This window comes from Etheostoma spectabile, chromosome 3 (genome assembly GCF_008692095.1).
Source record: "Etheostoma spectabile isolate EspeVRDwgs_2016 chromosome 3, UIUC_Espe_1.0, whole genome shotgun sequence".
In the NCBI taxonomy this organism is placed as follows: Eukaryota; Metazoa; Chordata; class Actinopteri; order Perciformes; family Percidae; genus Etheostoma; species Etheostoma spectabile.
Window position 1 is genome coordinate 14,461,907 of NC_045735.1, and position 15,346 is coordinate 14,477,252.

Here is a 15,346-nt window from a genome sequence, read left to right on the forward strand (position 1 = left end):
GTGTGTGTGTGTGTGTGTGTGTGTGTGCGCTGTGACTGATGTGCTGGTGTGAGGCAGAGAAAAGTGGAGAACATTGTAAGATAGAGGGAGAAAGAAGAAGAGAGAATCTGACAAAGACAAATGAAGAACCTACTGCCTGCATAAAAAATAGAACAGGGAATTAATTGTAATAAAATTACTCCGCATATAAAGTCATGAACTAATTTTCTGTGGTTGAGTCGATGCTCAATTTAAATATTTTAGTTTATTAAATTACATTACTCTTTTAGGATAATAAATATGAACTAATATGGGCACAGTTTGTGTTATGTTTTGCCATTTTTGGTTTTGTTTCAGTAAAGTAATTAAATAATTTTTGCTCTTAGCCAAATGTACAACTAAGGGTTTGGCTCATAATGCTAATTGACTCCTAACAGGTGCTTTTAGATTTGCTGATATGATCGGATATGATAAATAACAGCACAATACAGTAATTTATTGGGGAAAGAAGTATGAAAGTACAATTTTACACGCTACAAGTTCCTAATAACAATATAATGTTATTTACACTTACTGTAGTAGGAAATGCCACTACATCTACATTTGGCTTGTCATGTAACACAAAAAAACAAATCCTCTGAGTAGAATATTAAACAAAAACTACTATTTTGTTCAAAGAAAAGTTTAAATAATGCCCACATTCAGCTGCCAGACAGAAAGTGAAATGTTTAGAATACATTTCAAAAGAAATGTTTAGAATACAATGTTCAGTGCTCAATGAGACAGCCTGTTGTCAAACTAAAGTCTGGACCTAAACACAACATTAAACACAACCATGAAAATAAAAAATCCCTTTTGCTGTATAAAAACTGGTTACGGAATAAAGGTGTGTGTACTTTCTCATTTGTATAATCTCTAATTAGAAATGTAGTTTGTTTAAACAAATCAATGAATGGTAAATCTACCTCAAAGCTCTTTAAGCATCCCCCTCTTTCTTTTCTCTCTTTTCTTTCCACTTCCCTCCTGTTCTGCAGCTCCAACGGTAAATCAGTGTCTTGGGCGCAGACTGAGCGCAGCGGTTCACGTGGCAACCACCTGTGGCAACGGCTGTCGTTCCACATCAAGAAGAAGGAGAACAATCAGACTGCCGTCATCAAGCCCTTCTCCAAAACTTTGGAGGAGCGTTACTGTGGAGGGGGGGACCTGCCTCCACATGTCCCTCTGCCCTCCCTCCCATCCATGTCCTCCTTGTCCATTCATCCTGACTCTGGCACAGACAAGACCCTGTATGAGCTCTCTGAAGCCGAGGAACACTACTCGATCACATACCGGCCACAGACGCCCTCACCAATCAGCACAGTCAGCCAGAGGCTTGGGGCAGGCGTAGGGGAGGAGCCCCCGATGACTGGTATTCCAAACTACCCGAGTAGCGTTTGCAGCGGCAGCAGTGGCGGCGGCAGCAGCAGCAGTTGCGGTCCTACCAGCAGCGGCTCGCTGGTTGTGGGGAATGACGGTCGTTTAGTTGTTGTGGACGATCACCCTGGAAAGGCACAAAGTTCACTGATGGATCAGATCAGCTGCGTGGTAAACCGTTTCACCGCCAACATCTCCGAGCTCAACAGCATGATGTTGTCATCCTCTCCAACGCACTCACACACACACAAACACACGCCTCCCCCTCCTCACCCCGTCGACCCATATCTGTTGCCCCATGAAATCCAGATGCCACCGACCCTCACCACCTACGCTGACGTCCAGCCCCTCCCACCTGTCGAGTCCAGCTTCGGGGGCCGGAGTGGCTGCCTTGCACACCCTATTCCTCATTCGCCTTACCCCCTGCCGCCTCCTCACGCCCAGATCTCACCTTCTCTCTCCCCCATGCGAGGAGGCCTGATCACCTGCCCCAGCAATTCCCCTCTGAGGGGGGAGTTGGAAGAGGAGCTTATTGCTTTGACTCCGCCGTCGCCTTTCCGCGATTCCTTGGCATCTAGTAGTAGCTCACCTATCTCAGAGACGGATCTGTGTCTTCCCCCAGTCCCGTCCCATCCTCCCCCCTCTCCCCCTTCGCCTCGGTACAGCAGCCTGACACTCAGAAACTACAACCAGAGTTCATCCTCACTGTGAGGCAGAGATAACAAGTAAAGAAAACACAGAATTGAAGAGGAGTGCTCATAAACAACACGGTCAAAATGAGTAAAGAGTATGGGAGGATGGAAAGGCTGAAATCCATTCCACCCTACGTGGAGTAAAAACCTGAAGTAAAGGAGTCATGGAGGGCTGGTTGGTGAAGACACCAAGTTGCGACAGTCTGCTGCTGTGTTTGTGTTTACATGTCTGCAGTGAGATGCAAGTATAAGAAGCTTACCCACGTTGTATTTTCTTAGTGCAGTTTTTCACAAGTGGGGCGGAAAGAACTGCAAAAAGGGCCACTATGTTGTTTTGGTGTCTGTTAAATCAGAAATCATCAATCTCGAAGATCTAGAGCTACGTATCATTTAGGTGTTTGGGTAGTGGCCTTAAGGTAACATGGCTATCAACTAATTAGAATGTGAGTGTGTGTGTGTGTGTGTGTGTGTGTGTGTGTGTGTGTGTGTGTGTGTGTGTGTGTGTGTGTGTGTGTGTGTGTGTGTGTGTGTGTGTGTGTGTGTGTGTGTGTGTGTGTGTGTGTGTGTTTGCTGTATCTTCGTAAATGAGATGTAATGGCAACAAGACAGCAAAGAGTATTGATAAGGTAAGCCTCCTAAAGCCTGTACTGACTAAACAAAGGCTATCAAAGGGCACATATATATTTGCTACACATACACAAACACACACACAAAGGTGTGAGCACATACAAAAATACAAAGGGAAAAAACACTGTAAATACATGAGAGCTCATGGATTTTTTCTTAGGTGATAAAATCCAACATGCTTCTGGAAAAAAAAAAGTGCATTGTGCTAACGTACCAGACTGTATGTTACTCTGAAGAACTCAAAATTATCTTTTTATTCATTCAGCTCTACAATCTGTTCCCTCTACATAGCATTCTTTTCCTCAGTCCCTCTTTCTCTCGCTGCTTTCTTTGATTCTGCCAGTATGTCAGTTTGTTTTCTTCAGAAGTTTGAATGTATATTTTCTACATCATTCAGTAGTAGCTAAAGCAGTTGGGACCAAACCTTTTGTACCTCTCTGTCTGTGACTCGAGAAAGAGGGTGAGGAGGGATTGACAAGGCCAGGCCTTGTTTTACCATAAACATCTTAGTCATTAAAATTGTGTTCATGTGGATTATTGGTAAAAATCTCAAAGCTTATTGTGTAACATTTGACAAACCATAAAGTAAGGCTCAGCTGGATCCCACTCTCTGTAATGATAGAGCAAAATGACTTTTGCGCTATACAATGTGTTACTTTGTTTCCTCAAAGACAGTGCTTTAATTCGGATTAATCATCACAATCATTTATTGTGTTAGTGGGCACAGATTCAAGCTGGGAGAACTTTTGCCAGGGTCATCTGTTGCACAGGTACAATTATATTTATGAACTTCTCTACTCTTTTCAGACAAAGAGGGGCAGAACAACAAAAGAGGTCCTTATCAACTAGACAGATACGAGAGTGGCATCAATCTTCTTATCTCGCTCTCAGCAAGAAAGCTAATCAGTGAATTGCCAAAATGTCAATCTGTTGTTTTGAAATAAGGCCTCAAGAGACTAATCTCAAATGTCATAATTCCTGGATTGGGAAAAATGTTGTGAGTGAACGTAATCCAAGTGGTAATCACATTATTTTTCAAAAGGTATTTGGCAATAGTAGTATATGATTGCAATATTCAATATGAGATGTTTATACAATCATAAATGTCTGTGTAAATGGGTAAACAGAACTTGCAAAAGACTGCAAAACTGTTCTAACTAATCTAATTTGGCTATTTAAATTTTGAGTTGAAAATGTATGCCGTTAAATGGAATATATTATATTCACATGTGCCAACATTTATTAAAACAGAATTTGTGAGTACCCAGAATAGTACTGGGATATAAAAAACAATGTGCCAAAGAATGCATTCACTAAGATGCTTTTGAGAAAGTGGGCCCTGGCTTTGTGACAGCTTCCTCCACAGAGGAAAGACTCACAAACATATTGAGATATTTTGTTTGATGAATACAGCAAAGACATGGACTAGTATATCTGACTTCATTAAAGATAATTAGACTTTTGGTATCACAGCAAATCAAATCAGTACATCACTTTAAAATGTTGCCTGTGTATTATTGTCCATCATGATCTCCATGTTTTTTGCGGCTGACCGATGCAGATGCAGTCCAGTGTCTGATTTCTCCTTGTGAGTGTAGTATTTGTGTTCTACAGTAGCCAGCAAGAACAAACTCAGACAAAGGGATTCTGTAAATAATAAGGGCATGCAAAGACAGTTCTGTTTTGTTTCAGATGAAAATAAATTTATTACATATCAACAAAGGTGAAAAAAATGAAGAAAAAAAAAACATGTTTTTGAACTATGTTATAACATACAGTACCAATATGTGTTACGACTAAGAAACTGTGTTACTACTCTGAATGTGTGAGTGACCATTCCTATTCAAATGTCTTGTAATTCAACATTATAATATTATGAATATTGTGCCAAAGGGGTTAGGGAGGGTCTATCTTACTAGCTTGTGGGTAAATAAGTGGTTTCATAAAGAAATTTAAATGTAAAACTGTTTCTATTGTTTTGGATATTTTCTACATAAATACTCCACACTTTCCAGTGTAAAAGCAATAGTATCCATTCGTATTCAAGGTGCACATCTGAAGGGTTTCTTAAAACAGTCTTTTAGATTGTTGATCTCTTTCATCTTCTCTTAATCTCTGGTTGACTATAGACCTTTTTCACAGCAGACATTTTGACTTGTCATAGTAGGAAAAGCACAGCTCAAATTTAAAACCTTAACAATGGCTCAATTCCATCCAGAGTCCCAGTAAGCTATTTCAGCAAGTCAGCATGCACATTACCAGGGTCTCTCCTAAGTGGAATGCAGCCATCATTAAAGGTTTTGAATACACCTGTGCTTTTTCTACTATGACATGTCAATATTTCTGCCGTGAAAAATGTATATTCAGCAAGGAAGATGGCAGGTAGATGAGTAGACATTTTTCTTTATTTAATGAGAGTGATACATTTAGTAATTCTAGTAACAAAGAAAGTGTTGTCTTTTCAACTCCGGGCTTGTAGTTCCAAACTTTTAGTTAATTAAGACCAAACTTGGTCTGGTGTGCTCAAAGTAGTTGCAGTATCATGTCTCTACAACAAGACAATAAACTTCTTCTTTGGTCCCAAATGAAAAAAAGAAGTGGGTATGTACAATCAGCATCTGGAACTTTTGCTTATGAGAGGGTTCTTATGTACACAGAGAAAAGCATGAAAGGAGAACTGTTGATCCTAATTGTTGATATAATTGGTTCTTGTCTCAAAGTGCTGTCTGTGTACCATTACCTCTACGTCTACTCATCTCATTTTAATAATCGAGGCCCTGACCTGTTGTCAGACAATGAACCAGGGTTGTTGCTGAGATGTTATCGGGGAGAGGTTGTTTTGTGTGCTGCTGTCGCTGACAGTGTTTAAGACATGCTGCGAGAGGAACAGGGAGCTTGCTTCAGCACTTCAGCTGCGTGTTCTCAGCCCCCCTGGGGGAGGCTCGACAGTTGTGTGCTACCTCTGCAGAAAAAGACTGGATCAGGGCTTTCATCTACTGCTGTCTTTTATTCTCTTTAAGGGCTCAGTTCTGTGACATCTTATATTAAAATCAAGTAGTCATTAAAAAGGACTTTGCTTGTAAGGGTACCGGCTTGTTATAACATTGGCAGAGAATCATGGCCTCATTGTATATTTAGTGTAAAAAAAATAATGCAGGTATTGACTTGTAAGATCAACATAAACTCACAGAACCACAGGGAGATAGAAATTAATTGTTGATAGTCATATATTGTAGCATACCATTTCAGGCCATGTTACATTTGAATCCAATTTCTTAAGTTAGTAATCGTCCCTGTATGGAAACAAAAGAAGTCAAGCGACAATGCTAATGCAGACAGGATAGTTTGCTTTCTGCACTGACGTCAGTGCTCCACATTTTACCTGAAGGATCACAAAAAGCTACCACTCATAATAATCTGGGGTGATCTCAGTAATAGATATGTCCCCTCATATTCAAGCCAAAACATGATGATGATGATGATGAGTAAAATCTTCACCAGGAAGATGATCTCCTGATGATTTCTAACCAAATTGCTCTTATTTTAGTAAATGCACTCTAAAGAATTGGATTGATAATCCCTACACTCAAAAAGACTTTTAATCCAGACGTGCTCATCTGCTGATCGGAGCAAAAAAATGCACAAGGTCATTTATATTATGCTTTGTAAATACAAATATAAAATCAGTCCCCGGTTCATAGCCATGGTTGTTTCACATAATTCCCTCCAGTGTTTTTCAATCCTGCATTTTTTTATGAAGCAATATCATTTAGTTATGGATGCAGAAATCAGTAACTGTAGGCAGAATGGGAATGTACTGATGAGATGTGATGGAGCAGCTTCTCCCACTGCCCTGCCTGATTGTTTGATTTGATACAGAAAACAGAACTATGTTTACTGTGTAAACACCACATAGACATATGGTTGTATACGCCGTCAGGGCAGGCTGGGAGAAGTTTGTTTTTCCAGCCCGCTGTCGCAAGCTCTCACCTAACTAGAAATGTGTCGTGATGAACACCTTTGTGAGTGTAATTTGGTAGATATTACATATTGTTTCTTGCCTTTTTAACAGTGCAATTAGTAAATCACAAGATGCGTTTGTGAAGTAAGAACAAAAGTCTTAGGGAGGTGTTGAGTAGAGCTGGGTATTGACATTCTTGCATACATTGAGGCTGAGCTCCACCCCCCTTTTCCCTCTATTTGCAAAGCAGTAAATCCCTTCACATTTATGTTACTTTGTTTTTTCTTTTTCTTGCACACTAATCAGAAGAAATCAATTAGCAGCATGGATTAATTCCTAATGACACACATCCCTAAATGCTTCATTCAATTTTGAGAAAATTGGTTATTTAATAGTTAGGAAAAATTTTTGATAGCAAAAACAGTACAGCAACAGGTATTGACATAACTTTAGATAGATAGAACTTTTCCCATGTTGAAAATAGCACATTCTTTATTGGATGACTCCACTTTTGCTGCAGCCAGTTTACTGAAACTTCTGGCCCGGGGGCTGACTTCTACATGTCTTAGGAATCATCAACAGTATTTTTGTAAGTTTGTTAGAAGCTGCTAATTTGAATGTTGCTTTTTATAACAGAGTAAAGAGCTTGTGTGTTTTAATATGGGGTTGTTTCCTCAGCCAACAGAGTGAGATGATTTTAGGTAGTCGGTGTAGGTTGTATAGTGCAGAGGAGATGGAGGTGCGTTATAGGAAATTAGATACTAATTGTATTATATTGATTAGAAGTAAGAGAAGTTTGTGAATGTATTCATTTGGCTTCTGGATTTATGAAAAGGTTGAGCCGGTCTGCGTGTGTCTTTAGGACATTGTTGTTTTGCATACAGAGCAGGCAAGCTGCAAAATTTACAGTATTGTGAAATAATTGTGAATTGTGAAATATATTTAGTGAAACAAACTCATGTTTATATTTATAAGACAATTAAACCAAACTAAGCTGTGTGTGAAAAGTCAGAGAACGTGGGTTTATGCTGTGTGCTTTTTATATTGTTCATAGATTATCTTGTTTGGATTACTCGTTGTGGACACAAACAAACAAAATCCCCATTAATGCCCCATGCTTTAAATTTCGATGAGATTCTATTTGGAGTGTTAGAGATATCAATAAGGAGATGAATGTTGCCTAGAAGTGATGTTTACAATCCTACTCCTTATTTGAGATATTCAATGAATAACATTACTGACTCAGTTGTGTTGACATTTTACACGCTTGTAAGCAAACGTACATGTTTGGGGATTTTTTCGGGAACGCAGAGGTGGATATTCAAGCCGATAACAAATGTAACTTATTCTTGACAAAGGCAGCTCATCTGCATATAAATAAAGGTGTTGTGTTCAAACCTCTTTACGACCCAGGTTTATCAAAACTTTAACCGAGCTCACTGGAGCAGCTAGTTTGGGCTTTGTTTTGATAAAAAGAAAATGACAATGTGTTACCATAAATGCACTTAAAGGGAAATGGAATGAGCTGAATTCCCTATAATGATTATGTAGTTGTCATTTTAGAAATATTTATTCACTTCAGGCAGAAAATGGCTATTACTAAAGTGAAAATGTTTGATAAATGTATAGTAGTTATTTATTTAAAAAATAACCACAAAGTCAGGCTGGAATTGCAACACATCCCCAGACTCCAGTGTTTTTTTTTTATTCACAGTGTTGTTAACATAAGCTCATCCACTCAGTGCCAACTTTCTCTTATCTTTTATTTCAAGTGCTACTGCATTTTTGACCAGGGGTGGATAAACACTACATACTTTTGGTTAAACTGAAGTCATGTCTACATGAAAAAATAAAAGATTCAAATGAATTGTGTTTTTCGTAAGTTGTTGAACAATGGCAACATTGTGTAAATGTGATAAAGATGGCTTAAATTCCTCGTTTTCTAAAGGGACCCTTGTAGAGATTATCCACCCTCCGGGAGATTTGATCGTTACTGAATTACTTTTAATGAACATGACTTTGTTAAAGCTTTGTTGTTTTGTTTTTCCTCTGATTTTCAGAACTGTAGAATGTAATTTGATGCTTTATATTGGTGTGATAATGGAAGATGGTTTTATATTTGGATATTTGATTCTCTATTTAATATTTTCACTCAGCTTTGTGAAATATCAGAATATACTCTATGGCTCTAGTTGTTTGGAAAATACAGTATGTTTTGAAGTTGCTTCATGGTGAGAGTTGATGACGGGTGGGTGTGGGGGGGGTAAACATCTACTTCAGGAACATTTTATGTTAAATTACTTTTTTTGCCCACAAATTAGCTTTAGATGAGGCTCAGTCATTACATAATTAGACAAGATGTTTTACTCCCAGAACGGTTTGATAACTGAATTGCTCAGATTGTGCCACAGTAGGATTCAAACAGGATTCAACATTGTTTTGTCACTGACACTGGAGCCTTGTTCACAGGCTTTTTAGAGGCTCCCAACAGACCTGGCAGCAAGAACAAGCTCAGTTCTGGCCAAACATAGTTCTTCTCATCTCCCAATTAATGAATCTTTAGCTTCTCACTCCAAATTGGCCCTTGGCAATGCCTGTAAAAGCAAATATCTGGGCTGATCTGTGGCCATTGGAAACAGTAAAGAGAAAGCAAATGGGCAGTGTTAACAGGATGCTCCCTGTGCATTTAAAATATACAGTGTTTATCAGAGGACACAAGAAACAAAGAGTAGGGAGATTTTTAGAAGAGCCTGGGGAAAGGGTTTACATATACATTATAGGTGTATGTGTTTTATCATTTTCAATTGTTCTGGAGCAATAAAAAACATTTAATATTGTGTGATTAAAAGTATAATATGCAGTATTTTCCTAAAAAATCATGTTCAGACTAATACCAAAATAATCCCTCTCAATTATCACTTATGACCCACTATAGGTGTGTGGCGGTCTCTGTATCTGCAGACCTCGCCCCTCTGCCTCTATTTTGTCTTCTTATTTTTCTGTGTGCGGGATTTTATTGGGCTCTAGTCCTGGGTTCTCATTCCCAGGTTTGTCCTTGGTGTCTCATGTGACGCTCAAGTGTATGACACACAGGATGAAGCTCTGCAATCACGGGAAATCAGGCAATGCCTCTCTTTCCTGCGACGTGTGGGTGTGTTTATTTGTGCTTTAGAATGTAACCGCCGTGAAACCATCAGAAAATAATGTTTTATTCCTCTGATTCAGGGCTTGTTTGACACTCCCTCTCTTCATTCCCTCTCTAGCTCGCTTGACCACTGCTTTGTTCTTTCTTTCTGTCTCTCTCTCTCTCTCTCTCTTTCTCTCTGGTTAATTGATGTGGGTAGGGGGGGCAAGTTAAACGCTGTGTTCACAAACACCAATCAACAAAAGCTAGACTACGTATTATACCTTTTCAAGTACTCGCTAACAATCCACTTATTTATCTTAAATTAAAATCCCCCAAAACATCAAATCTGGCACAATTGTGGTTACACCTATCCATAAATATATTCAATATATTGATATTTCAGTGCAGATGAATTAATTGGGAGAAGGACCTCAAGCCTCTAGAAGCCTGTGTAAAAGTAGAGACAGTGAGCACTAGCAGTTAGACAAGTATAAGGCGGCTCGTTACGGGAAATCCACATAGCAGGAAGTAACTCTTTTTGAGCACTTCTCTCTGCAAAAACACTGTGCTTCCACTGCACTTTGGCATTAACAGGGATTTTAAAAAGTTACCATAGCTTGACTCACTGCAGTCACACGCCCACACACTGAGCACCAAGGAAGAGCGAGCGCAGCCTTCTTTAAATGGAACAAAAGAAGTCACAGGGCATTCATTAACTCTCTTCATCTTTTTTTTCTTACTGGGATGTAACACAACATTTCTGGGACCCTCCAGTCAGTGTGACCACCATATAGCAGTGCTGTGCAGTCAGACAGGAGATGGGATATTGTGTGGGGAAGAAAAAAACAAAGGGTTTTGATTATTTTTAATGCTGTTGATAAATCATCGTGTAAGTGTACTACAAAGTACCTTTGAATCATTATTAAAAAAAACAACAACTATGATTAACCTTGTCTTTTCCATCTTTTTAGTCAATCATTGGGCCTATCTATTAAGAAAGTCACAACCATTATAAAACAAACCAGACTATAAATATGTTTGTACAAAACAGGAATATAAGAACATGAATTGATTGCAAGTAGTCACTGCAACATTAATACTGGAAATTCAACATGGCTGATGGTGCAGATTAAGTAAATATACCTAGGATTTTTGTTGTCTAAGAAATTTGTAAAAATTTTCAAATCTCCGTTCATTGCCATGTTTTTTACTTGACATGACGAAAAAGAATACTGCAATTGTATAGTAGCTGTATAGAGAATATTACTCAGTTTCAGTTTTTTTAATTTGGTAAGAAGAAAAGCACTGATATCGGATTAATACTCTGTATCATGCATGGATTCATACAGTATTTTGCCACAGCATCATTCAATTACATGTACATAAATAATTGTTACGGGAACCATTGTGCAAAACATTAATAATTGTGTAACTGAAACATGGACCTTACGGTTCAGATCTGAAGTCAACAGTCTGTGAGTCTCTGCGTACTTGTTGAACCCAGTCAGACGGAGCTGTTAGACAGCCCCTTAACAGCTTCTGTGATATTTGCTTCCTGCATCTCCTTCAGTGTCACAGTGACATAGAGCGACAGCGCAGCTATGAATCAGCCCCAAAAACATTGAGTTTAACTGAAGGCATGCAGGTCAAAACAATGAAATTACCATAGCATTTTTAGTTGTCTCTCCCCATCTCCATGTGGTCTTCCCCCTTCACCCTATTTTATTCCCTCTGTCACCATCCTTCTCCTCCCCTTTCTCCACCTCTCCTTGCAGAAATGATTCTCTCCTAAATTAAATCTCCAAATTGTTGCAAATGTCCTGCTATTCAAGAAAATGGAAAAGATGAAGAGGCAGGAATACAAAAACAATGGAAAAAATAAAAGGGAAGAAGGTAGAAATTGGTTTGTTAATACAATGGAGGCAATTTGGGCAGTACATGTAATATGTTCACAGACACCATCATTAGCGCTGATCAGTCAGTGGGTTTTTGTTTAGCGACTGCATACATATTTATTTTGGTCGTCGCCGTTGGGATGCTTATGTGTGTGTTTGTCTCTAGAGGAATATGTATTGATTTAATACTCAATGATAGCCATAGTCTCCTCTGTATCTCAAAGTTTAATTGTTGTGGGACAATCTATGTGAATCTAACAGGTATCATTTTTTATCAGCATTTTTACACTTGCTGTTGCAGCATCTGACGCAATTTTGCTCGGAGTTACTATGTCAGGAGTAGAGATTGTCTCAGACGCACAACTGCAGACTTCTAAACTACTTAAATGTTTATTATGTTCGAAGTTCGTTCTGTTACATCATAATAAACCCTAGTTAATTATACTAACAAAAATTAAATAACATAAAACAGCATAAACACTTGCTATATTGAACTTGCTTCCAGTTTAAACTCTTATATCAGTAAAATAAAATATATCAGTAATATGAAAACAATTAATTAGGTTGTAAACTTGGTTTTCAGTGACTAATCAATGGAAATTGATGCTGAAGTAAAAACCGGAGAAGAAATCAGTGAAAGACAATAAATGAACCTGGTAGAAATAAGTAATCTTTTTAGAGCAACATTTCTTGTCTTTCTTTCTTGTGCAAATATGTTAAAACGTTACAATAACAGTATAATATACATTTTGAGTTTAAGTTTTCCTCTGTGGGTGCTCACTGCCACATGCCATCCATCCATCCATCAATCCATCCATCTTCATCCGCTTATCCAGTATCGGGTTGCAGGGGGAGCAGCTTCAGCAGGGAACCCCAAACTTCCCTTACCCGAGCCACATTATCCAGCTCCGACTGGGGGATCCCGAGGCGTTCCCAGGCCAGGTTGGAGACATGCTCTTTAAAAAAAAAAAAGTACATTCAAAATTTGTTTAACAGAAAACTTTTAATTCTAGCTGTCTCGATGAACCCTGCAGAGATCTGAGGAGCATTAACAATAATCCTCAAAAAATAACCAGAGTTTCGAATGACAATATAAAGAAAGTTGAAGGTAAATGACATCCTGCCGAAATGAGGGAGATCCGGCGGAATTTCTGGTGACACCTGAACAACGCTGGAAATTAAAAATTGTTGATATAAACTACACACACACAGTGACTTAAGACTTGACTTGAGACTCGTCCTCAAAAGACTTAAGACTCGACTCGAGATGTGGCTCGTGTAAACAGGCTCTAAGCGATGTTAGGTGATGTTACTTCTTGTAGAAGTTCAAAGTATTTTCTAACAAAAGGAGACCAGCTCGCTCACCCCCCCCCCCCCCCCCCCCCCCCCCCCCCCCTTCTCCTCATCCCCTCCCCCTCCCTTCTGTGCTTCCGCGCACTAACCCCCCCCAACCCCCACCCCCAAATCCTTCTTGTCGGTTATTGGCTGGAATGCTGGAACACCGTTTGTGTATGCTTCGTGGTGCAGGTGGACACAGTTTGTTTTTGTTGCCGTGTGTAGACCCTGGGCTGTCTAAAGAGACCGTGTTTTTTACAGTGTGTTCTGGGGACATGCAGCTCGCGTGTCATCGCTTAGAGCGCCTTTAACAAAATCTGGCTTGGTTCACTACTTAAAACTTTGATTCTTGTTTGTTTAATTCGTACAAAGACCAAGGTATAAAAAGAACACATTGTGGTTTTACTGGGGGTGATGTTTTATGAAGCTAATTCTTTGCTGGGCGCGGTTAACTTCCTGGAGGCTCAACTGACTACTCTCACGGTGATGACAAGACGCTTTCATTACGGAAATAACATCAATAGGATGTTAATTAGCTTTAGAGGTACTGGGAGACAGGTTTTGCTACCATTGGGCGGAGCCAGGCTAGGTGTTTCACTGTTTTTAGCCTTTAGGCTAAGCTAAGTTATCTGGCTGGTTGTTGAAGCTTCATACAGACATTACATCACACAGACTCTATCAGTGATTTCCCCCATGATTAAACACATACAACTTCCACAAAGATTATAATAGTACCATCCGTAAAGGCTTCAGCTGGCATGTTCGAAGTGAATGAAAACTGTGATTGTACCGGATATCAAAGGGAACATTAATTGATTTCTGATGCCTTAAAATGTATCTGAAGATGTTAAATATGGTGATAGCACCCATAAGAATAAAAGCTCTTACAGTGAGTAATCTTCTTACAGCATCCCTCAACATACAGTTACTGTAATCAATGTTGTTGCTCCCGTGTTAATGGTATGTTGTGGGTTCAACGTAGTCGGGTGGGCCCTATATATATAAAATGTGTGGGCAAGGGGTGTCAAGGCAGCATGTGGGTAACAGTGAGAGTTAGACTGTGCATCCGTATGGACATATATATTTGCAGCGTGTGCATACATGTGTGGGCATGTACATATGTACGAGGAAGGTAAAAACATTTCAATCCACAGCTCATGGCTCAGTTGTGTGTAGGTGTTTGCGTATGGCCGAGGTAACTGACTGTGAAGCCACTCCAGAGGACTTAATTTAAATGTGAAGGATGTAACATTAACACCACAGGGCCTGAGTAGCCAACCCCATCTGTGATGGAGTGGCTCCACCCACACCTCCAACTTAATGAAATGGTGCTCTTGCATCTTTTTCCCAGATGATCAATGTGGGCAACAAATCCCAGAAAAAAGATAATCTTAGTACTGCTAAGAGATGTTCTCTCCCATCAAGTGGAAGTTGATGGGAGAGAACAGCTAACGTCTTAACATAATCAACATAGAAGTCTAATGGCTTTCAAACAGCATGTTAATATATAAATTAAAGGCAGTTTAGTCACAGATGATCATCAGGTATTTTACAGCTTTGAACATGACTCATTATTTAATTACTTTCAGTAATTTATTCAGAGTTTCAATTTGCATAGACATAGTCTAGTCTTAACCTCTACAAAAATACAGCTACACGCTCCAAATACAAGCTCCAATGCCCAGTCCCTCCAGGATTTTGCAGACGTTTTTTGAGATTGTTGAATAGATGTTTGAATAATATGAAAATGGCTGGTGGATTTAAATAAACAAAACTATATTATTGAATTAATCAAATTTGACCATATGTGTCTGTGGCTTGTTAATCTTTACATTGTTATTTAATTTCCTAACCCTAACCTGGCCAGGGCTGGGACACACATTCATACGGGTAAAGTACTTATTGGTCTTTAACTTATCATTGCATAATGAGTGTAGCTGTCCTCAATTTAGATCATCCTGTTGTCTCATCTCCGGTCTACATTCTTTGTGTTTGTTTGTGTGTGAGCACGCATCAGTCGCGGGGGGGGGGACTCACCCGCTGCAGAGAGCCGACAGTATTGAAACAGCGGCCGCTTCAGCGACTTTAGAGTGAAAAATCATTATAGCATTCATTGATGTTAAAATGTATGCAGGTTGGCAGGACGGTCTGAAATGTTTTGCACGCTCTTTTGCTGTACGTTCTGTTGGTAAATGTGAGATGTTCGAGTCACACACGTCTCGGTAAACAAGGAAATAAATATGGCCACGAACGTGTGACGTCAACCCGTTCTCACTCCCACTTTGTCATTGGCTCTCAGAGTCACATACTGATACAA

At 39.3% G+C, this 15,346-nt stretch overlaps 1 protein-coding gene across 4 annotated transcripts in view; it reads left to right on the forward strand.

The window, feature by feature from the left end:
- Positions 1 to 10,131, forward strand: part of grm5b (glutamate receptor, metabotropic 5b) — a 72,565-nt gene extending 62,434 nt beyond the window's left edge. For 3 of the 4 annotated variants that reach the window (XM_032509044.1, XM_032509048.1, XM_032509055.1), the window contains exon 18: positions 1,014 to 2,103. In XM_032509044.1, coding sequence (XP_032364935.1) covers positions 1,014 to 2,103 — 1,090 coding nt within the window. Of the gene's footprint in view, positions 1 to 1,013 lie in introns of all 4 variants that reach the window. The other variant, XM_032509041.1, reaches the window with a different exon arrangement.
- The last annotated feature ends 5,215 nt before the right edge of the window (positions 10,132 to 15,346 follow it).